General features: G+C 35.6%; 1 protein-coding gene across 2 annotated transcripts in view; it reads left to right on the plus strand.

The window, feature by feature from the left end:
* UNC13C (unc-13 homolog C) overlaps positions 1–27,201 on the plus strand; it is a 178,470-nt gene that overhangs the window by 147,697 nt on the left and 3,572 nt on the right. For both annotated transcript variants that reach the window (XM_027800121.2, XM_027800123.2), the window contains 6 exons: positions 821–909; positions 3,141–3,290; positions 5,221–5,344; positions 8,678–8,734; positions 9,826–9,906; positions 14,113–14,260. In XM_027800121.2, the coding sequence (XP_027655922.2) occupies positions 821–909; positions 3,141–3,290; positions 5,221–5,344; positions 8,678–8,734; positions 9,826–9,906; positions 14,113–14,260 (649 nt within the window). The remainder of the gene's footprint in view (positions 1–820; positions 910–3,140; positions 3,291–5,220; positions 5,345–8,677; positions 8,735–9,825; positions 9,907–14,112; positions 14,261–27,201) is intronic.

Genomic DNA, 27,201 nt, shown 5'->3' on the forward strand with positions numbered 1-27,201 from the left:
TCAAGGAGACAAAAAGTCATTTTTTTTAATTTGAAACAGAATGCATAGCAAATAAACAACTGCTGATCAGTATCTGCAGAGTACCTTTCTGATTAAATATCTATGCATGGATCCCCATCCCGTAAATGTAGAAGTGTATTTCTCCCTTGCATTCTCTTTTTTCCTGTGTTTAGAAAACCTGTATCAGGGGTACAGGAGCTGCTCTCCCTGTTGCATCAGAATGTGTTGCTCTGTGCTTGAATTATGTATGTCTTAATGGCTTTTAGAAACAGAAGTACTGAAATTCAGTACATGCCCTTCCCTCACACTGTATCAGTAGAAGCAGCATGGATTTTCCAGTAGGGGCTGTTCTACTTTTACACTGCATTGATGGGAATATGGAAACATCTTCCACACAAATCACATTGGTGAAATGGAGAAAAACAATTAAAAGATAGAAACATCTGCGCTGTTATTAACACAAGCACTAACTTCTCATGCCTCCTTCTCTTGGTATGCCTTGTGTATACCATTTGCCTGATAATGGTAACTCTATTCTTGTGACCACCAATTCAATTTACACCATCCCATAAAAAGCTGCTGTTTAATGGCACAGTTTTGATTTCTAACAATATAATTCTTCACCGTTAAATCAAATCTTTTCCTTTAAATGGTAATTGGATTTTTAGGCCTACTAAAGCAATCCTGTGTTCTAACAGGTGTTTCCACACTTGGTTTTCCATAGTGCAGTGTATCATTGCACATAATTCCTAATTCATTAATTGTTATGGGAAACCCAAAACCACAGCATAGAAGTATGACATTACTTACCTCTTTGCAGTTGGATCCTGAAGCTAGCATTGTTCTAAAAGAACTTCAGGTGAAACTTAGCAGTGTATTGGATGAACTCAGCGTAACGTATGCTACAAGGTAAGAAACCTATTTTACTGCAAAACTTAAGTATTCCTTCAAACACCTACCTTGTTGGTTACATCTGGGTGGGTGGATGTCCTGAGGCGCAGCTTGCCTCTGCACTGGTGTGCGTCTGAAGTGGTGTGCATTTGTGTGTGTATGTGTTTAGACTCTGTAGCAGTAGAGTGTAGCAGTAACCTCACTGTAAAGAAAACTGAAAATCATCTGTGGGCATGAACATGCTACAGAGGTGAGGCTGATGACTTTTGTTCTGCTTTTTGGAAAACAAAAATTGCTGGTTTGTTCTTGACTGATGCTGTGTTAAACCTGTCTCTCTGATCATGTTTATGTTGCTTCCTGAGACTGACAGCTTTCTCCAAGTAGCCTGCTTCAACCAGGAATGTCTGCCTATGTTTAGTCTGCTTCACATGGTCACTGTGAATAGTCTTGCACCACTTGCTTGCCTGTGGCTCTGCAAAAATTGTTTTCTGAGCCTTACTTCAAAATCCTTCATTAATCAGAGTGTGCACTGCAATCTTGAATGAGTATGATGCTGTGCCAGCAGTGCCAGTGCTATAAGAAGCTGCAAGTTATTTTTGCTTCAAATTAGAAAGGAATCTAAGAAAGAGGGCTTAGTGCTGTAGTGGTATTCATTAAGCGAAGTCTGTAGTTCTTATTTAATCCATCGGCGAACCATCTGTGTGGACAGTGTTCACTTTTTCTGAGCGTGCTTAGTTTGCCGTACTGTCTTGCTTCATTTTTCCTCCTAGACCCTGGTTCTCTGATCGTTGTCAGTGCATAAGTATTATTTCTTTCCAGGGGTTCTTTCTAAATGAGCCAACCAGGTTCCTGCAAAACAAAACCCAGAAATAGGTCAATCTGAGATATGCTCCAGATAGATACCTAGAAAATTCCTCATGGGTCAGTTTATTGCTGGGATTTGTGAGGTTAACAATGTTAGGAAGACGGATAATGTCAAGAAAAGTAAATGCATTATGTTGACTTTTATTGGAGGCAAAGATCCCAAGGATTTGCATGAGCAGCTTCAATAGCAGCTTCATGTTGACTTTATGTAGTGTTCTGAAGTGTGTAAGTAAGTACACATCCAAGTGTACTTGGAAAAGTTTACAGGTTTTCCATTGTTTTCACCTGGAGATTTGTGTTCTTTTTTTATGATTAGCCATGTAGCTGGAACAGCTTACTGCCTAATTATAATGTTTCTTTTCTCTCATAGTAAATTCTCTTTCACTTTCCTCAAATTAATCTTTGCCACTAACTTTTCATATTAATAAGCCTGGTATGTTTATGGCCTCTGTTTTGCATTTCTGTTCATAAACTAATCTTAAACCAATTTGGTTCATCATAAATCAATTCATAAACCAAATTACCGTGTGTGCAGAGCCTTATTCTGCCTCTGAACTGTTGACTTTGAGTAACTGCTGTTCTGCATTGTTTGAATGTATTGACCAAGACTGTCAGCCATTTATGACACTAGAAGACTGTCAGACACATTGCTCAACCAGATCAGTTAGGAAAAAGAACAGTTTTTAGAAAAAGCTGAACAGATACAACTTGAGGAGCAAGAATTTGTTCACACTCACCTTGAAGTGGAGAAGACTCCTTCCAGGAGGAAGAGTCTAACTACCTATTGTAGGCTTTATTTACAAAATAATATTTAAAACAGTCCAAATACTTTAGCTTTTTCTATTGGCAAAGAAGTAAGCAAAGCTTCTGACAGCACTCTGCGTGAAATCCAGGAAAAAGTCAAATTGAGCTAAACATGGCAAAAGCAGTAGTTTTCTATTTGTCCTGAAGAAAAGTGTCAATGCTTCGTTCATATTAACCACCAAAAGAAAAATATAGTCACCTGTTTCTGTTGTCCTCACACCAAAAACAAAATCTTGAGAAGTCATTGCTAGCTGGTAGTCAATCATACCCTAAACTACAGATTCTGCTACATCCATTGCTTTCAGAAAATAATTACTTGGCACCCCTACGAATATGTAAAGCATAGTGACAGAATGGAAACAAGGGCGGAAAAAATGAAAACAGTACATGAGTTAGTTATATGAGCTATAATCCTTAGGAGGAATTATTTTCAGTCTGTAGCACCTGCAGTATCTTGCATTTGTAAATTTTCCATCATTGCACAAGATTTATATCTTGTTGAAGAACCTGATGCAAAATGATAAATGTTTTCTATCCCAGAATTCAGTCTGTCTTTTTTTTTTTTTTCCCCCATCCTATAGTTTCCAAATTATTATTGAAGATTGTGTAAGACAAATGAGCAACGAACTGAATCAAATGAGAGGAAACGGGAATGCAGCAGCCAACAAGAACAGTGCGGCCATTGATGCTGAGATTGTGCTTCGGCCTCTCATGGATTTCCTGGACAAAACGTAAGTGTGCAGACAGGTTGGTGTGGCAGATTAGGAACTGGATGCTGCAGTCAGGCATACTTGGTTTTACCCTGAAGCATCATTTCATACCTAGAAACACTCTGTAGTATTTTAGTAATTGTAGCATTCACATGTGTGCAGAATACTATGCTTAACCTGTTTACTTATACTAAGTGATTTCTACACAAGCTGCTACACGTTTGCCTTTCTATTTCTTGTCATGCTTTGAGGCATTACAAAGGAGCTAGTATGCAGTCTTTCTTCCACAAGCTCTGCTATGAAGGAGATGGTACTGAACAGAAGTCAATTCCCTATACTGAAATTGTCTGGTATTTGTTCTAGGCTGGCACCCAGCATCCCCCTGCTTACTAACATGCACTTCTCTGTACCTAAAAGCCTGGTCACCATTAGAAATTTTCAGAGCAGATCTATTTTTTCCAGTTGGTAAAAAACTGTATTTTGCAGTAGTCCTGCAAACACACTCTGGGCCCTGAAAGTAAGGGTATCTTATCTCCTCATTATCCCGCAGTGACAGGACCAGCTGTTCTGAAAAGCCTGAAAAATATTTAGCTGCTTTATCTATATGTCAGCCTTTTATTTCTCACCTATATATTTATCTGTCTAGTCCTATGTGTTAAGTTACAAGAAGAGTATGTGTTGCTTTCAAGCAGTATGGTTTTAAATTTTAATTAGCGTTCAAATGTTGACTCCTAGTACAAGTCTTAAAGAAAAGCCAAAAGTTTTTATACACTTACATGTGCTATCCTAAACTCATCGTTAAAAAAACTGGGTAATCTGACTTTTTCCTGTCAGGTTCAATTCCAAATTGCCCATTTCTCAAACCAGCCTTCATAGCGTCAGAGATTTAATTGAATAATGACATAACGGAAACAAAAAAAGGGGTTTTAAATTGCTGTGCAAATGGCAAATATTCCTCACCAGAGGAATGTTGAATGGAATTTTAGGAGATGCTAAACCCATGCACAGAAAATAAATATGTGAATTATTTTTTTTTTTTTAAATAAACAAAAATCTGCTAGAGAACATCCCCTTTCTTACAAATATATAACAGGATTATAAACATATCCTATTAATATGGTTTGGGGTTTAGTTATTTCTTAGTAATGCTTTTATTTATCTGCTTACTAAGAGTAGAAAGAGATGCTAGAAATTTGAATTGGCATATTTATGATGCAATATGTATAATGACTTTACAATAATCTTTTTTATTAGATAAAATTCTTTAAAATTCCCCATGTATGCATTTGCATGGTATTATTTTGAAATATTTTCTCCTGTGCCTGAAAACTGCAGCACTTTATTCATGACACTACTCATTCATTAGGATACATACAAGACGGTTTATGAATGTACTCTTTAATAAAATTTAAACAAATCTATCTAAGTATATAGATCCTCCAAAAATTTAATTTTACCATTAGTAATAGATAGTATGATTGTGCAGACATGCCATTATATAGAAATAAATGCTTCCAAATTGTATCCCTGAATCTGCATTAGCTATCAACACCTAGTTCTACATCACAGTAGAAATATGACAGCAAGGAAGATGTTTGGGGTTATTTTAAGACATAAAAAAATTATATATTAAAACTTTAATTTAGGGGCTTGGGAGTGCTGAACAGTATCATCCATCAAACTTTATAACTCATCATTTTGCATTTTTAATATATATATCAGTAATATATACTGCAATAATTTGGATAGTGGAAATGTACATGATTTTATAATCTGCAAGTCTTTTTTTCTTTTAACTAGAAATATTTAATGATAATATTGCAAAATAACAAAGCCATTGAGAAGTCCTTATTGGTAGATGATTAAAACCATAATGGCCATTAAACTGAGCAGCACCTCTGAAGTCTTAATGCTAGTTTTGGAAACTGGTTTGTCTTTTGTTTTATTCCAGTTTAAGTGTCTCTGCAAAAATCTGTGAGAAGACAGTTCTGAAACGGGTTTTAAAAGAGCTATGGAAGTTAGTCTTGAACAAAATAGAAAAACAAATTGTGCTTCCACCACTGACTGACCAAACCGTAAGTGCCCCAGCAGTAGTTCACACGTTATAAAGGATTGTAATAATGTGCTTTATCAATTGTATGCCAAGGGGTCTGATACTATCCTTTTCTGTACCTTGACCAGAGGAATATACGTTGACTGTATGCAGTGTGTTGCTCTATAGTGTTTCAAAGTAGTGTAGCTAGGCTGGTCTTCTGTAGCTGGTGAGGAAGACCTTGCTCCTTCATACACCGCCTGCCCCAACTTGGAGCAGTTTTTATGACTGCAGCATAAAAGTAGTGAATTTGTAAAGCACTTTGTATGTGCTTTCGTATAAGAGCTTTTAAGTTTGATTTGTCTTGACTTCATCATGCACAGTAACAGCAAGAGTGTTCCTCGCCTTTCCCAGTTGCACCAGAAATTCAACTGCTTCCATTTTCGCAGCTGCCAGAAAGCCAGGAAAATGCCCTATCCCATTTTCTAGTCCTGCTTGCTGTGCCATTCCTTATCTTGAGACAGCACTTAACACCAGGAAGCTCAAGCCAATCCAATTTTAGCTCTAAAGTTTGGGGGTATTTTAATAGCAGGCTTGATAGGGTTCCTTTTCGGGCAGGACTGCATTTACAGCCTGACAATAAGAGGGAATGAAACTGTAAGTTAACACAGAAAGTAGTGCTGCTGCACACAAGACCAGTGTGGGTGATTGCCTGACATGAACTCTGAGTGGTGACAGAGCTGAGGGCACCCATAAAACCTGATTCTAAGGATGAAAGAAAAAGTCTGGCTTGGAGTGCCTTTTTTTAATTGCTTTTTGCTTTTTTGAGCTATTGGGGTAACATAAACGTTAATTCCTCTCATTTTCAATCTTGCCTAGAATAAATTCCGCAACTTTATGACAAGTTAATCATGACGTTGCCGTAGTGTGCCTTCAGGCAACTTTACTATATACATCCTATTATATCAGTTAAACTGCTAAAAATCTATTCATCAGTATCCGTATGTTAAAGACATATCATTAAATCATATTATAATATATTAAAGATACATGAAAGAATATTGCTGGAGAAGCAAGAGGAAATCTAATAGAACATGTATAAATGGTGCTACGGTAGTAGTGACATAACCTGAGATATTAAAAATTCTAGAGTAGAGCTAATCACAAAATCATAGCCAGGACTCCATCCACTGAATTCATTCTTATTTACTATAATGCTTTTGTTTACAATGCTTAATTAGAAACAGACTCTCTTTCAATGAGTGACTGTGTCAAATTTATATTTCCAAGATTTTTAATTTACTTCTCAGACATTTTGGTGCAAATTTTATCTGCATTTAAATTGGGTAATTGCATTTCCCATCAGGTATCATGAGCATTCTGTTAGCTTTATGCAGGATCAGGTTTTACATCGATTCATGGAACATCATGTTTCAGAGTTAAGGGGGGGTCTGTTGATTTTTTGTAATTGGTTGCCAAGAATACAGAATTATCTGTCAAAGAGTTAGTAATCCCGCTTGGAAAATAGCACAATATGTCTCAGTTAGTTAAGACAGTAAAACATTTTTTCAAACCTTTCCCCTCAAGAGTTTGAATGTAGAATTTTATTTAAAAAATACTAACAATATTTTAGTCTTTCAACCATAGTGAAAATAACCTTTGACCACCAGCTGAACAGAGATTTCAGTTCATCTGCTTGAATCTGCAGGCACCTCTATTGTCCTTACTGATGCTCAGAAATCACACCAAGCAATAAGCTGACACTGATGTTATAGCCCATTTCAAAAAAGGTTATTCCAGTCATTAGTTTAGCAAGTTTGTACTTCATTAAGTTATGGGAGTACAACTGGAGTGCAAAACTTTCACATTTCAGGCAGAACACAAAGGGTGGTGAAGAAGCAGAGACAAGGAGCCCTCCTTCCCCCTCACCTAGTCTTCTGGATGGATGTTAGATTAGTTAGTAGCTAAAGGTAAGAAGGCTTCTGTTTGTCAGCCAGTTACTGGTTAAAGGCAGAGGCTGCACCTATTGTTCAAGGCTCTTTAAGATAATTTCAAATGGCAACAGCTGGGATTTCTAAAGTTCTTTGCCCCGTTCTTCATAAACCTGAAATGATCCTGACTTCTCCACACCCACTTAAGAAATATGAGCCTCTGACTAGAAAATTGTCCACAGCATATTTTTCCATATTTTGCTCACCATTTTTATGGTAGAAGATGATACAATATCTTGAATATATAATCTGTAATGACTAAGGACCACGAAAAATAGTTGGCCGGTATGGTGAAAGGTGTATAGCTTGTTGCATTTGTTTTGCTACTTCTATTTACCATTGAACAATTAAACAAAATCAAGAAAAAGTAGAATACTGTAAAAGAGATGTTTCCCTTTTGTAGCCTTGAGTATTACCTTCTTTCTGAGGGTAAGAGGCATAGACATTCAGAAGCAGGGTTTATTTTTTACTTTTCATATTTATCTTGCCATTCTCACTACTAATAAATAATGAATATTTAAGCTGCAGTTCCATATTACATCTTTTGCAATTCAATCATGCAGAAGCAAAGTTATTTCTGCAAACTGAAACCTTTTGGAACAGAAAGACTAATGAAAAAATATTCTGTATTGTGTTATGTAAGTTATGTAAGTATGTAAAACTCAAATTTTATTTTTTCTGAAATCCAGATATTCAGAACTCTGCCTTGCTGAACTGCCAAGTAACTGCACTAGTAATATTTCTTGGAGTAATTCTGATTAAAAATGTAAGCATGGTATTATAACAGGATTCTGTTTGTCCAAGACAAACCTGTAGGTATTGGCCTTATTATGATGTCAGGATTTGGCTATTGTAAAATATTGGTGTAACTTCATAATACTTTGGTATCTTTTCTTTAAAACTTTGGCTTTGGCTTACCAGCACGCCGTTATGCTGTGTGTTACTCAACTGAGTTTTCACTGTAAACAGGTTCCTCAGGGTTGCTCACTTCGCCCTATGGTTATTTACATTCTCATAGCACCTGAGAGCTATGATAAGGGACAAAACAATCTCATTGACACACTGTATAAGAATAATCACAGCATCAGCTTAAAAGTATTAAATATAAAATGAGAGAGCAGACAGGAGCACACGAATCCACTGTCAACTGCTATGCAATATGTGTATCAAGTATGGGGTACCGGAGGGAATCATGCCGCAGGCATTAAAATACTTGGTCTTATCAACTGAATGAAAATATCTCTTATGTGTAATTGAAATTTTCATTTTGCTTTGCAAAACAGTGATTTTGGCTAGTGTCCTAGCAGAAAATAAGATCATGTTGACATAAAAAGCAAACATGCTATATAGTGAGTCTGTTTCCTGAATTTTCAATGTGATTACAGGGGCCCCAGATGATATTCAGTGCAGCCAAAGATCTTGGACAACTCTCAAAACTCAAGGTAATGGAGCCAAATGAAGCTGTGAATGACTTGTTCTAATGATAAATAAAAAAAGAAGAAATTTTAGTGACTGTGAGGCCAAGCCTCGTGCTTATTTACTATAGTAAAAATTAAATATGGCAGTGAGTATTCACAGGTGAGTAATGATTTTACAGTCTCATCAAAACTAAATTCAGGATAAAAGACTGCATGGTTGTATGGTAAAGTGATCACTAGATGGATCAAGAAGATATCATTCCCATATTGCACAATTAGGCCTTATAAGCATTGAACATCACAAAAAAATAAATTATGACATCTTTGTGTTGCCCTCTGCAACTGGTTCTGAAAAAAACTCTAGGGTGAGAATACTAGTCATTTTTTTCTGCGTATTATTTATGGTGTGCATTGAAACATAGCATGTACCTCTAGAGTAAACTCATCAGCACTACGTTACAGAAGTCTGTAATACACTTGTTGGAGAGCTCAGGCGCCTGAAACTGGTGTCAGTTGTTTGCCAATCAATTTTGGCATTAAGGTTTCAGATTTGGGCAGAAATGTGGTAATTCATGCTTCTATGAATTGCTCCTTTTGCTAGAGGAGTTAAAATGTTGCTTAAATAAATCACAGGATGCTTATTTTAGACAAAGATTTGACAGGAGTATAGTCGCTTTTTGACTAACTTATGTTCTAATCACCCCCCCCCCCCTTTTTTTTTTGTAATGTGCAGCATTAACAAATAATCCTTAGACTCTCAGGTTTATTAATAAAATTAATTATTTCAGTATCATTCTAATATAATTATTTAAGCTTAAAATTTATTTTTTTCTCTGCACCCCAGAACAGAGAATTAATACATCCTAAGGAAAGAAGTAATGCTACACAGATGTTTAGTGTTAAACTTTGGTTCTTTTTCTCTCCAGTCTCTGTTTTCAGAAAACAACATGATTGCTCTAGGTTATAATTTGTTGTAAAAGAAGTCTGAATTTGAATTAATTCCTATTAATCACAGGGACTTGGGGAGCATTTGGAGGTTTTGGGCTTTATTTGTTTTTCAGGCCACAATACTGTCTGCCTTTCAAAATCACGTGCATTGTTGACTTGCTTTGCAGGACCATGTGATTCGAGAGGAAGCCAGAAGCCTGACCCTGAGGCAATGTGCAATAATGGAAGTAGCACTAGCTACTATAAAGGTACAGCTTTACGTAGTTTTCTGTTCTGTGCTGGAATGACCAAGAGTATGGTTGACATAAACAGATTCTAATATAGAATGGTCCCTTAGAATCATAAGGATCCCTTTAATACGTCAAGAACCATTTGATCCTGAGCTACTTGTATTGACTTGAAAGCAAATGTCTAACAGTCTGATTGCAGAGAAGTTAGGAAAACTATTCTACTAGTTGTAGACAGAACATGTTCTCTTAAAGGAATTGGTAGCCAAAGTCCATGATTCTTTTGTTCCTTTAGAGTTAGTGTAGCTGAAGCACCTGGGCTAAAACCCTTACTATGTTGCAGCACAGCCTCTTTTTCTCCCACGGAGGAGACAGCCTAAGAAGCATGGTTATTTCTAGATGCACATTCCCACAAACATGTGACACATTTTCTATAGCACACCAGAAAATGGGGCTTTTAATGCCAGGCATTACTGTGCACTATTTTAAATTCAATGTTGAATTTATCAGCTTTTTAGTTTGGAATTCAGCACCTAATTTACTGTCACTCCTAAATAATCTGATTAATTTAAAATTGCTCTTTAATTATTCTACACATTGGTCCCTTTTCAGTGCAAACAAAAAATCATATTAGTCACACACCTATTAAAACCACTTCTGAAAAATTCATTTTATGCATTACCAGCTCCTTATTAATATAGATATTGGTAATGCATAAAACTACTTTAGAAAAATCTTAGCATTGCAGTAAATGTTTTACATTAGATTTCTAAAGGACCCATATTAGAGACAATCCATCCAACGTTACCTGGTGCTAATCTCCTTACTAGAAATACAAATAAATTTATTGGTAATTGATAAAGTAACTCTAGGATTTGACCTGTCTGGGAGGATGAAAGGATCAGGCCACAAGCCAGATGAAATGTTCTGAAAACTTTGTTTTCACTTCCACTTGTTTTATTGTTATTGCATTATGATCCTAAATGTAGAAGTACAGAGATTAACAAACTCCTTTTTGGTATTATTTTTTTGTTGTGGGGTGTTTTTTTTATACCAAACTGGAGACTTTGATACAGTCTCCACAGACCGGGTTTCTGAAGTCAAAAGAAGCCATTAAGGGATATTATTTAATGTACTAATCAGTCTTTTTCACATTGGCCTGGATCTTTATTTGGTGTAAATAACTTGAAAGCAATCAATTTATAGAATTACAGCATATTTTCATGTCTGCTGCTGAAGAAACAGCACATCAGGAAGGTAAGGAGGCAGCTACTTAAGTATAAAATTGAAGATATAAAAAGAGGACACATTCGTGATCAAGTCTTATGCAACAAAATAGTGTCTCAAAAGACAAGAACAAAGTATCAGAGAAGACACCCGCTTGCCATTTTTTGTATTTGCAGTGGAATTGGCATTTCTTTCAGAAATAAAAATAATATTTGGGGATATTTTGTGGAAACAGAAATGGAATAAAATGCTGAAATAATACGTGCTCCCAAATTAAGCCCTGTGGAGTCCTCAGTTCAGTATGTGAATCTAATTATTTTCCTTTCGAAGCATTTGTTCTAAATAAATAAAAGTAGGGGAAAATGTAAATTCTAACCTTGCCTGAATTTCCAGTGCTTAAACTCTTAAGAGTCATAGGCAGATATTAAATAGACATTACTAACCAAAAGTCTAGAATTGGAGAATGATAGAAATAGGGAAAATCCTCTTTTAATTCCATATTCTTATCTCTGTGTGCTACATTCATAAACAGAGCAAGATAATGCTTTCTGAAAAACATTGTAAGGCAATCACATGACATAACCTGCTTACTGTACTTAGTACATGATATGGCAAAATCTTTTTTTCCAAAATACTAAGCAAATAGCCTTGATCATGCAGAAATTGGTCTTACACTATTAGAAAGCGAACAAAGACAAACCTTGTGAGTTAACTCAAGAAAAAGGCTGCTATGTTGTTTTAGGAATGCAGTTTGTAAGTTTAATGATAAAAATCTACAATTTTTTGGTAATGTTACATAAATATGGTTCAAAAACAACAACAAAAAAAATGGTGGCCCAAATAAGAAGAATGGTAAAAATGGTATATGGTATCTGTTAAAATATTAAGTAATTGATTATTGTAAAAAGGAAGGGATTGTGTGGAGGAGTACCTCTGTGCTTGCAGTCTTTTTTTGTTTTCCCTTTTATTGATCTATTTTTAGTACCAAAATTAATTCACTAAGCAACTTAGAATTTAAGAGGTGATGGTGTTATTAATGTTTTGAAGAACATAAAGGAATAAACTTTCATCTTAAATGTATACAGCATATCATTGGTCTTTCTACGATGTAAAAAGAACCTTAGCAATTTATATTATTATTTTTAGCTTAATTTGCTATTTACTGTTAGAAGAAATGTCCTTCTGGCCTCAGTTACCTCAAACTGAGTTATCTCATTATCTCAGCCCAGAGATAACTCATTGATCACATTCATAATAATATTAATAATAATGTTCTAGTTTCCATTTTTGTCTTTGCAAGCACTATAAACCCAGAGGCACTCTAGGAAGTGAAACTACCACCCAGTATGACTTGTGTGGCATTTGTCAAGTTTTGGCTGGGACTGCAGTGGCTACAGCATTGATTTCCACATGTTTGACATCATGCACTTGTATCTGTACCTTGCCTATGTCAGTGACTTTCAAGCCTCTTTTTGTCACCTATAAACCTTGAAGCCCCTCAGCCTGGAGCATGAGTTGCAAGTGAACTATTTTAAGGTTTACATCTCCAAAGAACAGGGTATTAGGTGTCCAACTGAATCTGTAATACTCTGTTTATTCATTATTTTTCTGCATTTTATTCCATACAAGAATATGTTCCTATTAGTGGTTTTGCATGCAAAACTTACCATTTATGGGCAAAAGCAAAAAAACATAAAAACTCAGGAATATTAGGGTCGGCTGTCCTTGTTCCTTTACATGCCTGTTATCTTTCATGGAGCTTTTAGTCCTTTGCAGCTGCTGCTGCAGATATTTTATTGCAAGACACAACTAAAAAAAAAAATGTAGTAGTTTTCACAATAGCAGGAAATATTAGCAGATTTTAGCACTTACTTATAAATTGATTAAGATCATGGGTGAAATCATGAATATACTTTCAAACAATTAAGAGAGATTTTTGGAAACATATAGTATGAAATAATTCACTTGGAAAGTTACAAATTTAACATAAGTATGCAATGATGAAAAGATAAAGGTAATTAAGTTGGATCCTCTTAAACTGAAAACTAACTGCCCACACAGGATTAAAACAATCTAAAAATTTTCAGCCTGGTTACTTCAGATACTTTGTTTAGCTCCTACTGTTATTTTTCCCCTTAATGATCAGTAGCCATCAACACAGAAATGTAAATAATGACTTTGTTATGAAAAATACGTTTCTGTTCCATCTCCTGCAAAAATCTCAAGAATCAGAAGGTGAAATATGTAGACTAACATGCAATGGACATGTGTGGACTGCAGGTCTGCTTTGTCACAGATATGCTTGAGATCAAGTATTTTGTATATATGACTGAAATGTATATATTACATATATTCCTTTGGCAACACTCCAAAAATGTAGGGAGATTAGATTCTACTTAACAGTTCCCAACACGCCCTGTATTGAGTTGACTAGTATTTCATGTCATCAAGTAGTCACAGTGTTTTCCTGAAAAACCTTGTTTGCTTTTACTAATTAGCCACTGGGAGCTTTGTACATTGATCTTGAGACCTAGAACTGAAATATAGATTGCAAAATGCTTAAACAAAACATTGGTTTAAAATTTGTTTAGCCTATATATATATATATATCCTTTACATGTGCTGTAAACCATGCCTTGATTTTAGAGAAATTTTTGTTAGGTATAATTAAAACAGATTCCACTCTCCACAACCTAAAAGAACCCTGCAAATACACATATATCCAGTTTTGATATATAAATACTTGAGATCATGAAGACCAAAATGAAAATTTTGCATATTTTTTTCTCCCAAAAGGCTTAAATTTTTACCTTTGGAAAGAAGCTGTGTAGTAGACGCTGACAGTTATGTCACCTGCTGTAATCATAAATCTAGCTACATATGCCAGGTGTTATTTTTTTAAAGTTTGTGCAAGAATTTTACTTAAAATTGTATGTTTGTAACTGAGGCCTTTCAGATAATGTGCCTCTCTGAATGACAATATTTTTTTTTTCATCTTAGCAATACTTCCATGCTGGAGGAAGTGGGCTGAAAAAGAATTTCCTGGAAAAGAGCCCAGACCTACAGTCCCTGAGATATGCTCTTAGCCTTTACACACAAACTACAGACGCTTTGATAAAGAAGTTTATACACACTCAGACATCTCAAAGTAAGTGATCTGTAAAAAAGATATAATTATGTCAAATTATATTTTAAATGTTTTAAATGATTGGTTGCCAGTCATTTTCTCCCAACACTGTGGTATTTTAGAGTTTATTGTCACAAACTTGCCCATGTGATGTTATCCCATATCAACTGCTGTTGTCAATCAAGGGAGCTTACCTGAGGGAAGTGCATTTATCAGCTTGTCACTTTACAGGAAGAATAGGTCCCATAGCTCTGTCTGAACGCTGAGTATCAGGGTTATTTATGGGAGCACTCCAACACAGACAGGGTTGTAGAAGCCATACCAGAGGGTCTATTATAACTGCAGAAACAGAGTAAATTTGTTAAGTACATTGGCAGCTCTAGATACTTTCAGAGATGGAGAATATTAATTACTAATCACAGATAACTGTAAAAAGCATGACCTATATACATTAAGGTTTTCTTCTGTGATTAAGAACAATAAATTGTGAGCAACACGTCCTTAATGTAGCACATTGATTCCCCATTACAGAACCCACACTTTTAGCAAGTCATCGATGGATTCAAAAGGAATAGAAGGTTTCTGTAGGCTAAAATACAGCATTATTTTCCCTGTCTGGATTTTTTTCCTTTGTACATTTCAGAATTCAGACTCAAAACCATCCTGCTGAAAATGTCACATAATTTTTTTGCCCGCTTACCAAAATTCAAGATTTTGATACTTTCCCAAAAGCAAACCAAGACAGAGAACATGCAAGGATATGATATTAGATGTTTTTTGAATCTGGATGTCAGCAACACCGAAGCCACTTTTTGCAGCTCTAATTTTGGTGTATCCCAGCAAAAAAAACTGAAATGCAGAGTCCCCTTCTATACCATTCATTAATAGTGTATTTCAGAAGAGGACTTTCCATGGTTTCAGTAAGAGGGCAAGAGTTCATGGTTATACTTTCAGGCAAAGATTCCGTCTGTTTCCAAAAAGAAGCTACTCCTTACCTTTTTTTTTAATCAGTCTAGGACAGTGTTTTTATACCTCTACAGTACATACAGGAATGCTTTTATATGTCTAATGTGCATTATATTCCAAGCTGAATATTTTTCCTCATTCTAGAAGCTGCAGATTTTTGCATAATAGTAACTTTACTAGTTTTCTTTTGCATGTAATGAGCATTTGTAAAAATGGCCTGTCTGCCACTTAATATCTTTGGGAAGGAATATGATTTGCTGATCTATAAAGAATTACCCTGCTCCCACTCATGAGAATCAGAGAAGATTTAATTAGGTAGCTAAGCTGTAAATCAATTGCTTTTACCTCTGAAGTACAATATGTTACTTGCAGTATAAAAAGCATGAAACATGAGTTTTGCAGCTTGCCCCAAGATTAATTTCAAGGAATGATTTCCTAGGCAGTTTTCATATAAGACTGGGGATCTCTGTTAATAATTCATGTATTACAAGTGAGAAAATTGCTATAAAACTCTAATATATAAGGAATAGATTCTTTTTCCCCCTCTCAAAGAAGATTAACATTATGAATTTAGGCAGAAAATTATCAATAACTAGCATTTTTGGCTTTTTCTTATGCATACTTTCATTGTAACTTCAGGAGAAAAAATTATCCAGGTTGTAGCCATAAGCAGAAATCTTTTGTAAATCTTGAACCACAAACTTGAATTTTCTGTATTTCATCATGACTTCAGCCTGAGGTCTGTGTTCATTTCTGTGCACACATTAGCATGCCTATATTTGCACACCAGTGTTATCAGAAGTGTAGCCACTGGGAATGAAAGCTAAGGAAAAGTGACTCATAGCTTTTCATCATACTTTAATGTCTTATTTAAAAGAACTGAAAAACTTACCTATTACAACCTCCAGTCTCACAATTGTAGCTGTATAATTAGCATCTACTTAAAATGACCCTGTTTTCAAATCAGAAACTTTCTCTGAAGTGTAATTAGATTTATACCTGCCCTCATATTTGTGCAGGTAACCAATCCATAATCAATAGACAGTTGGATGTAATTAAACTCAAAGCAATGGAAAAAAAGACTTTTAAATCTCAACCATACAGTAAAGTTAGCACTGCCAAGAACCATTTTGTGGAGCAGGTCACTTTTAGAGTCTCTAAAATGGACATTGATTCTGAAAAACCTGAGGGCAGTTTAGTGAAGTGCATTTCAAAGCCTGAGTAACTGGTACCTTACACACTGTATGGTCACTGAGATTTCTGCAAAGAGCATATAAAGCAGCTAAGTGAGAATCTCATAGCAACAGTACACCATTACCAAACAGATCCCCTGAGGTTCAGGTCTGATTAATTCTGTGTCCTTTGGACTTGTGTCAGCTGTAAATTGTCAGGTTTAGATTGCACACCACTAATACTATACATTCACTTGTACTGTAAAAGTGATCTTTTTTGTCCTCTAAATTCAGCTGAAGGATAAGATTTTTGCATACATTCAGACTATAATATGGATTGTTTTCAACATCTTTTGCGACTAAACAATTGTTTGTGCACACTACACTTGTGCCATCCATGAATCAGTTGTGAAATAGTAACGCGCTGCCACGCCTGACCTATAAAACCCTGCTCAGTTGCAGGGACTTGGTGGTTCAGTGCTGTATGGCTAGAAGGAAGCACAGAATATCATCAAGGAAAACTCAAAGGTTTCTGCAAAAGACATATATTTGTACATCAATGTACATATATATTTATGTATATTTATGCAAATTGTCAACCTACAACTCTAGACAAGGTGGTCACATTTCAGTTCAGGCAGGACAAGCCAATTTTAACTAAATTGTGCTAAATTCAACCACATTTTTGCAATCAAGACAAAACAATAACAGCCAAAGAATAAACTCTTTACTATATTTCTACTTTTCAGAAGAAAAGGAACAGACTCAAAACACTGAAGTAAAACTACCTTTGTATCTACTGGCCTATTGATCAAACTTTCCTACTCTATGGAATATTTGACTTACTGTTATTTAAAGCTCAGACCAATCCTGGTGATGCTTCTCGAAATTTGTTCCTAAAAAAGGAGAAAATTTTCAGCCCACCAGATACCTTTTTATTGAATTGAGTTATACCTTCACCTTTTAGAGTACTTAAGTTTTGTCCAAATGTTATTAGAGTTGATGCTAACCCAAATGTAAACATTCACAACACAAGCTATAGTTTATGAAATTACTGAAGGTTTGCTAAACTAAACCACAGCCATAAATCTTCTTTCTAATTTTGATATCCTTTAAATTATTTTGGTTTTAGTAAACTACGTAAAAAGACAGCATCTCAAACATTACAGTGTCCTGAATTTGCTGTCATTTATTACCAGTAATTTCTCCAAAGTAAATGTCACTGTTGCATCTAAAATGGTTACTTACTGGAAATAGAAAAATATTTTTTCTTATAAACTTACAGCAGCTTAGTTTTATAAACCTCATTAGAGAATGCTAGTTACTGTAAGGTATACAACATAGCAATCCATAGCGGCAGGACTGCAATATATTTTTTAGCTTGACTTTAAAGAGTTTGTATTACTTAAGCAGAAAAATCAATACTCATCTAACAACATGGAGCTCATACTACAACCCCTACTTGTGTGTTTAAACGGCTGCAAAAAAGGCTATTCTTTCACATCAGCTGATTTGTACCAAATATCTTCATTCTTATGCTGGGCAATTGAAAGCTAAAAGGGGAAGAAGCATCTGAAAACACGTTAATAAGCAGAATTAAAAATATTCACCTAATGAGAATGACTAACTATGACAGTAACATCATACTCATCTTCTGAAGCCACCAACATAGGGAAGTTACATGATCAAAAATGAAGATAAATTATTTTCAGCTGCCAAGCCAAAATTCAATTCTGTATTCCTTTGCAACCTGTAATGGTACAAGGCAAAGCAGAACCTCACTGTCTTCTATCTTCTTGAATCAGATTCAAGTACTAAACTAACAGTTAACAGAAAATAGGAAACATGCTAAAGTCTGGGTAAGCAGATAGATGACATCAGACTATAGAAAACAAAAATCGTTTAGCAGCTTTTATAAGTGAAAAAACAAAGGTTTTTTTCTGCTCTTTTGTGTGTCAGAAGTGTCATATTTTGAAAGCTCTACCTGTATTCTATCAGAATACAGGTATATTCCTCAAGAAATAATCCCTGCTTCACCCACTGCAGTTTCAAACTGAGATCACAATCGTGTGTTACACAGCCTTATTTCATGAAAGAAAAAAACCAGACCTGCTTTATAAACTGCAGAAATCACCATACATTTCCAAGGAATGTATAGTAATAAACAACAGAAAATACAAGAACAATGAAGAAACTTGCAGAATTACAATTAATAGGAGTGTTCTAGCATATATGTTAATATCAAAACAAATGCATTCAGAATAGTGGCAGAAAATAAATATTTTAAAAGTTCACATATAAAAACCCCCAGACTGCTGGTGAAGTGTAAGGTCTTTACAGAACATTCACCTAAGAGGATATCACAATGGAAAATTCCTTTTGTTACTCTTTAAATGAAACAACAAAGCACCTAAATTAAGTTGTATATTACAGTTTCTCTTAAGTCTTCAAGAAAATGAACACAAGCTCCTCTTATCCATCAGTTAGATGACATCGGTTTTGAAAAATAACAATGGTATTAGTAGAGCATTCACTACATATATAAACCTCTTAATATTAGAGGCTATACTTGCCTGTATGTTGCCTGGTTAAAATACTGGACTGTGTGTATATATATATACACACATACATATGGATGGATGGATGATGCTAACAGGATATTCACCTCCCACATCAAAGCTGGCTCATCCCTGGTTTCTTACTATATAGACATACAAGTGGCTACAGATGTTGGAGGGTCTCACTGGGGTTGTGCAATTGCCAGCCCTCATGCGAAGCACGGCATACACCAGACAGAGATGAAGGGGAAGGTCTTCACTGGGGATTCCACCCTGAAACTCAAACCAGTACTATCTACTCACAACATAATATTCTGCTCTGATATCACGCTGTCTGACATTACAGAAAATCAAATAGGACAAAATGTATTTTGATAGTGTGGCTTTGTACAATTGAGAGGTTTACACATGCTGCAGAATCTTCTGTCAATACCTTCACATCAAGTGATCCTTAAGATAAATGATACACGTTTTCTAATCAAATACAAACAATTTAGCTTTAACTTACCCTTTGTAGAAATAAAAATGCTAAAACATGCACTCAAGATTTTCCTCTAAATTATAGAGCCTCCAGGTCCTGTGAAAAAGAACTTGATTAGTCACCCTGATCTTTTCTTTTCTAATAAATTAACCCCAGACAAATATACATGTATTTTATTGGCATCGTTAATCAGAAGATGATAAATGTATGTCTGAGTAAGATTGTTGATTCCATAGCTTGTGTAATTCTGGAGCATTGGGACTGTGAAAGCTTGAATGTTTCTTCAACTTTTTCATTCCTTTGTCCTGTATAGAAAATAAGGTGAAAGCATAGGTGCCGTATTTAAATAAATGGTCAGATTTATGCCGAATCAGCTAGCTAGCGAATGGGATAGGATAGGGTTACCAGAGGGCAACATTGCCACTTCAGCTGGTTTTATTGCCTGGCTCACAGTGCTTAGTGAGCTTTTCCTAAGTCTCAAGTAATAAAATCGTGTCACGCACGACGATTAGTTTGCAGGTAGCTGTTTTTCTTTTAAACTAGATTTCTAATCCTCAGAGAGATAGAAGGTCTCAAAATCCCAAATCCTAAAAGACAGAATTAAAAAAATAAAGAAGAAAAAATGTAAACCTCCATAGATCTACAAACTTTTAATAAAGTTATAAAGATTGTTTCAGAGCCTAGCTTGTTATATTTGACTACTTCAGGGCAAAAATACTGCAAAAGTCACCACTTGCAACAACTTTTGTGAGTACCTGGATGAGAGAGGGAGAAAGTCAAGTCACTACAAAAGTCCAGGAAGGACTTTAGAAGGACATCTAGCCCCCAGAACTATAAAAATATATTAACCCTAGACATTAGAAGGAGGCAGTGTAGACATACAGAGAGGCTTAATCAGGTAAGTGTAAAGTAAAATGAAAGGCTGGGAAAACTCAGTAAGAAAGAATCACTTCCATTTGGTATGGAAGTTGGGGAATCGGAGACCTGAAGTAGGGCAGAAAGGAGCAGCGTGCGTAATCTAGAGTTGATTATAGAACCATGCCAACTAGAAGAAGAGAAATACCAAACACCAACATGGTAATATAAATCTAAGGCATGAGCAAATTATGAAATTCCAAGGTGAACAAAAAGAAAACCAAATCACCATCAAATCTCATCTTACCTTTCTATTATTGTTATATAAGCACTGGTTGGTTCAGTACAAAACATATTAGTATTTAAAGTCAGATGGGTGTTTGGTAAATGTCAGATTCCTTTTCTGTTTAACGAAGCACTCTCTTTGCATAAAAGAAAATAATTAATTCATGTTTACCTTCTCAACCTAGGGGTCATTTGTGCCCATCAATTAAATGTAAAGAATCATGAATGTATGGAAAACCGGAATATAATTGTGTGAAGAAAAAATATATATAGTAAATTCAAGTAAAGGCCTTCTGACAATATATATATATATTCAATAGATTCAGACATTTAGTGCTTTCATTTCTAAGCAAATAATAGACTATTATGTTGTAATAACTGCAGATAGTATAAAAAGCCTTTCAGATACAAATTAGGAGCTCTGCTTTCAAACACCTGAGAACAGACACTGATCTCTTTTGGACACTGTGTAGACTGCTTAATACATTCCAGCTTCCAGAAATTGAATCAATTCTCTCCTCAGAGATCCATAACATCTTGCATCAGGAGGGGGATACAGTATATTTCTGAGTTTTCTGGAACCTGAACTGAAGACCATAAACCCAGAGCCACATGGGGCTTTGGACACCCAGCTGCTGGTTTTGGTGACAATGTCCAACCCTTATTTTCTATTTAGTGTTGCCTGAATTTCCAAAAAGCTCCACTTTTGACTGTGCCTCCTTGTCTCATATCTCTACTTTGTCTCCTATGTATACACTCTGACAACTTAACCACATACTTAAGGCTAAACAGATCTATAAACTGGACAGAAGGTAGAGGAAGAAAACAATCCACTTTAACAGTCAAGATTTCTTTTTTTTTAATAAAACAATTTCTTGAATAATTCTGAATAAACCACAATTTTTCCAAACTTTGTGAATGCAACGCAAGTTTGGGGAAAGGGTTACAGAGACAATGGAAGGTACGAGAACATCTGCATATTGTCCTCCTAGATATTTTGCAAAAAAGTTAGTCTTACTTTTACAATATCACTGTAGAGTTAAAATTGTCCCTGCAAGCATCACTAAGCAAGAATGGATACCACACAGACTACAATCACTTTGACAACTAATGCTTCTAGAGCTCAAGAGTTAAAAAAAAATCAAGACAAGAAAAACCATTTAAATCTGTTGTTATTGAAAGCTGTAATTGTTATTGGATGAAAAAAGAATATGTCCCTGGCTGAAGAGCAATAAAAACATTCCGTTATTATCCTCTTTTGCTACTTTGCAGCATAAGAAGAATCCTTGTTTTGCAAGCACGTCCTCAATCTATTGCTCATTCTCTGACACACAGTTTACTACTCTTTTATTCTTTATCTTGTGAGAAACAGGCCCTCAAATAAAGCCTTTAAGGATTTTACATGCAACTACTAGCAGGAAGATACAATGAATGCCAAAAGATCTTTAAAGCAGTTTGAATAGAAAGAATTGCTATCATAAGGCATAACATAATATAATTGATGCTCCACATCATGAAATGATATGTTAACCTAGGATTACACAACCATTTTCAAACTCTGTACTACAGGCACGGACCTGATGAGAGAGAAGGCTGGTATGGCTGAGTGCACGGACAGATTTTTCTCTTAGGGTTCAGTACCACATATTTCTGTCTGACTTTTTTAAACCATCAAATTATTTATTTTCATTGCTTAGTTTTGAAGGCTGCTATATTTCGCTTTCATATAGCTACCACATTTTGCTATACTGAACTGTAAAAAGAAGAGATTGCAAGATTGATGACAACATTTATCTAAACACAATACCAGATAACAACTAATTCTGTTAACAGATAGGTCAAGCAATACCTTTTCAGACACAGCAATTTTATCTTCCATAAATACTTCTGTATGACAATTTGCATCATTATATAAACTTTCCTATTTTTATATTAGAATATACAAATAGTGCAAACTGGTTTTAGTTTGCTATCTTAAATATTCCTAGCAGCATAACTGGGGTGGTTGGAAAGGCAGAGCTCAGACCTATGAACGGTCCAATGATCAGCTCAGCTTCTCAGATGTGTTGTGCCACTTTTTGAGGTCCATGCTGCATACCAATGCTCCTAGTAGCCCCACAAACAACCTGCTCTTAACATTTTCCTTTTTAATTTTCTTTTCCTCAAGAAATAACAAAAGCATCCCAGTTTCAAAGTCCCAACTCCCAGAGCAGCTGGAAAGTATACTCCATTAGAGGTCTCAATGTCTCAAATTCTATTCTTAAATTTTATGCTAGCTCATTTTCTGTGCATCCCATTTATTTCTGCTGGGTTCTTTTTTCATGCAAACCTAGTAGTTATTTTCTAAAGTCCTCCTGATTGATGGGAAAACTTTTTCAAAACTTTCTGCTGCTAAAGGATTGAGCAGGACAAAGGACCCCTTTCACAGAAATGTACTTTGTGCACAATCACAGACTGATTCAGGAGAAGTCCCTTGCATTTAGCAGGAGTATTATGCTAGAGAATATAGGGAGTTTCTGATTTATTTTTACAAAATATTAATGACTCATTTTCGATTTGTATTTTCTGCTATTTTCTCTACAAGTCCACCTCCAAAAGTACCTACCTACTTAAGAATAGAAGACAGAAGAATGAGTTTCTGAGTGCACATGTAGCCAAGATGATTACCATGACTAAGAAACTTTTGAGTAGGTCCTTGTTCAAAAATGGCTCCCTTCTGTCAAGATCACTGGGGCTGCAACAACTATCACACTGATAACATTTCAGATGCTAAATAAGGGAGAAATCAAAATCTAGCTTTTTAGACTTTTTGTCCACTGAGAAACAAGCACCTTTGGCCAGCGGAAATATATTTTCTCCTTTACTATTTGTTGTACTATGGCTGCAAAAGAATGCAGTTTAAATGCAGGTGATCACTTTAAAACCCACCTATGAGAGTATGGTGTATTTTGATTCATATAAATAACCTAACAAATAAAATCTAAAGCAGAGTTTAGAGTAGAGATAGTAATAGTTAAGCAACCATAAGGTTTTTCAAAAACACAGCAGAATTATTTGTGCTTGTTAACCTTCTAATTAGTTACATTACAGTACTAAAGAAAGAAAAGTGCAATCTGTCAGTTAAATTGTCTTCTGAAATGTGGTAGGATAAATAGACCTTTCCACAGTGCAATCACAATCACTAACTCCTGCTGTGACTTCACAAGAATTGGTAGCAAGAAAGAAAACAAACCAGCAGAAATAGACAGATCAGGGGATCTTATGAATGTATGCAAATATCTTAAGGGTGGGTGTCAGGAGGATTCTTTTCAGTGGTGCTCAGCAACAGGACAAGGGCAATGAGCACAAACTGAAACATAGGAGGTTCCTTCTGAATATGAGGAAGAACATCTTTCCCTTGAAGGTGGCTGAGCCCTGGAACAGGCTGCCAGAGAAGCTGTGGAGTCTCCTCTGGAGAAATCCAAAACCCACCTGGATGTGACTCTGTGCAACCTGCTCGAGGTGATCCTGCTTTAGCAGGGGGTTGGGTCAGATGATCTCCAGAGATGCCTTCCAAGCCTGACCATCCTGTGATTCTGAGATCAGAGACTTTAAAAAGAAGTGCTGTAGTTCTTAATGTTGACAAAAGCTGCTATAAGAAAACACTGAATGTCCAAGAATTGTGTCTCTAGTTTGTTCAGCAGGTCAGAGAGAGATAAATGCAAGATGGATGGGGTGGTAACAGAGAGAAACCAAGCCTATATTCCAGACTCCACTAGAGTCTAGAACAGAAATTGTCTCTGCTGGCTGAGACATTCTGCTGCAGGAGTTTTCCTCAGCAATAGTGAAATGTAGGATCATTTTAATGTCAGCTGTCTGTGTGATGTTTTACACAGATTTCTTTATAACTTATCAAACAGTGCTATACATACAGGACTAGTCCCACTATATATTTGCAATACGGCTTAGAGCACTGTTGTGAATTATGGGCTACTAGGAAAAGGAAAGAAAAAGATCAGTTAGGAGACCTTTGCAAGGATATACTTTGCATAGTTAATAAGTTGGAGAGCCAGAGCAAGACTTATCTTGCAGATTCATAAATTTTGTCTTGGTGAGATCTAATGCATCATTATTACAGGTTAACATAGCATGCTCCATTATTACCATCACCCACAAGATGCTGCATAAGCTATCAAATGAAAACGCTAATTGTTTTCTTTTAAAACATTCCTGATTTCTCTTAAAAAACCCTAAACCAAAACATCTTTTAAGTAATTGATTTTTCAGTGAAATTCAGGATCAGCCTGACTCACCTTCCACTGTAGTAAGTGGTAAATTTTTATTAATTTTGATTGGAAGAGAGTTTGAGAACTTCTCTTACACTCTCTCAGTACATTCAGTTTATCCTATGTATTCAGTGTCCCTATGATTTACATGTTGCTAATTCTTGGTTCTCTTCTCCTGTCCAGCTTGGCAATGAAACCTTTATCATTAGAACAAAAGATAAATGACTCAGACTTCATAGCTGAAGATAGCTATATGTGGAATCAAAAGCATCATTCATAAAAAGGTCCACCAGAACCTGTTAAGGTTGAATTCCATGCAGTACTTAACAATTTGAAAAGGTGGAATTTCACAGTATGAAAGAACAAGACAGATTAATGCTCTAGAAGCTCCAGTCTCTATTCTCTTTGATTTACTCCACAGCATCAGAAAGCAAATAATACTAACCTATATATAAAAATATATATTAGCTATAGTATTGGGGTACTAGCCTGGATAAGCTTCCTTCTGAATTTTAGGTGTTACCTTCATTTGATTCATGTAATCCACATGAATATAGGGGAAGGTGTTTTCACACAAGTCATCCCACTGAGTTAAATATAACTCCATTAAAAACACCACGTTTTGTGTAATGAAAATGAGACCTTTTTTAAAATCTTGGTTTTCTGGACAGAATAATTTTACATAGCACTTTGCACTCCAAATATATTTTTTTATTATTTTATAAATAAATTTTATTTCAACAAGCGTAAACTCAGTGTCAGTATTATGCTACTTACTGATAGTCTAAAGATAGTGTGTTTGCAAAAGCAAATAAAATCAGCTGTATGACCATGACCAAATGAGAATTTCCTTTCTCTTTCTAAATAAAAACTAATTTCACTGTACACTCAGATGATACCTTATTTTACTCTTCTAAATAAAGCTGTTCTACTGATTTTATTTGGCTTTTCTAGTCCATTTCATTCATATCTCTTTATATATGCTTTTTAAAAAAGAAGTAGTATTTATTATGAACAAGATGTAGAATGATTCAGTAACTTCATTAAAGATCCCATATACCACAGCTTTAAGTAATTGTCCAAATACAACAAGAAAATTAATTGCTGCCACTGAAACTAAACTTCTTGTCATTAAAAATCTGATGTCTAACAAATTGCCTGTTTACATGTCAGTAGCGATCCAAACCCTCGGGCTGACACTGAAATACATCTAGCAGCGAAATTGGTACAGGTACCCTGCGATTCAGAAGCAGCAGCTATAACCAAATTAAGATACCGAGACTGTGTACTTTGCTAAAAGGTGGTTGAGTACAATCTAAATGTGGATTCATGACAATTCCAAACCAAACTCACCTGAAAGTTGGAAAATGCAGAACAGTGTTCAAGGATGCTGAGGAAGTTAATTGAGCACTGAATTTCCACATTTATCAGGGAAAACACTTGTTCTCTGGAGCACTAACACTTGCAGTAAGAGTATTTAATTGACCTTGCAATCGGGTTATGCCAATACGATGACTAAACATCACTGCAGAACATGTTTCTAGGAAGACACTAATGGTGAAATCCAGAAAAAGACTGTGTGATAAAGGGAAAAAAATACCTATTCTGGGTATAAACTAATTTGGGGGGTGGGGGGGTGGAATATTTTTTCCCAGTATGATTACACAAGACAACCCTCTTCTCTGCACCCCTTCCTGAATTCCTGCATGAGCTGCTAGAAAACTTCTAAATGAATGTTTGCTTCTCCTTCTCATATAGATGGATGGGGAACCAGTGGGTGAGGAATTTAGAAGATAGAATCTTTCCTCTGCTAACCCACAAAAAGAGCAGCCAGTTATAAAGGGATGGTAATTTGCTTTAGTGTTTGCTTCACAGAGACTAGACTGGGGAGCAAGTGTTCAGAGTTCAGCGTTCACAGTCATCCAATTAAAGAACAAATAAACATACCCAATTTTGCTTATATTGTACTGTTATAACCTGATATATTAAAAGACATTACAACACATACTGAAAGTCCTTTTAAAGGAATCATTATGTGTCAATTGACCTGGAACCTGCATTAGCGCTCAAAAATAAAGTCTTTCAAAATTAAGTTCCTGGCTCCTCTGCCATACCTACAACCTTCTCCTTTTTACTTTTAGCTCCTGTGTCTGTGTTAGTGCAGAACTTTAGTAGTTTGCTTAGACATAACCCCCAGCAAAGGATTTATCAATAACAATATAGAAATAGTTTTCCAAATGCATACTTGCAGTAAGATTTTTGGGGTGCACATGCAAACAATGTTTGACAAAGCCACCAACTTTTGCATTTGAAGATGCAAATGCACCTAATGATAACCAGTATGGAAGGTTCCAGGTGAAAGCAGTTTCCTTATTTTGCT

This window comes from Falco cherrug, chromosome 7 (genome assembly GCF_023634085.1).
Source record: "Falco cherrug isolate bFalChe1 chromosome 7, bFalChe1.pri, whole genome shotgun sequence".
Lineage (NCBI taxonomy): Eukaryota > Metazoa > Chordata > Aves > Falconiformes > Falconidae > Falco > Falco cherrug.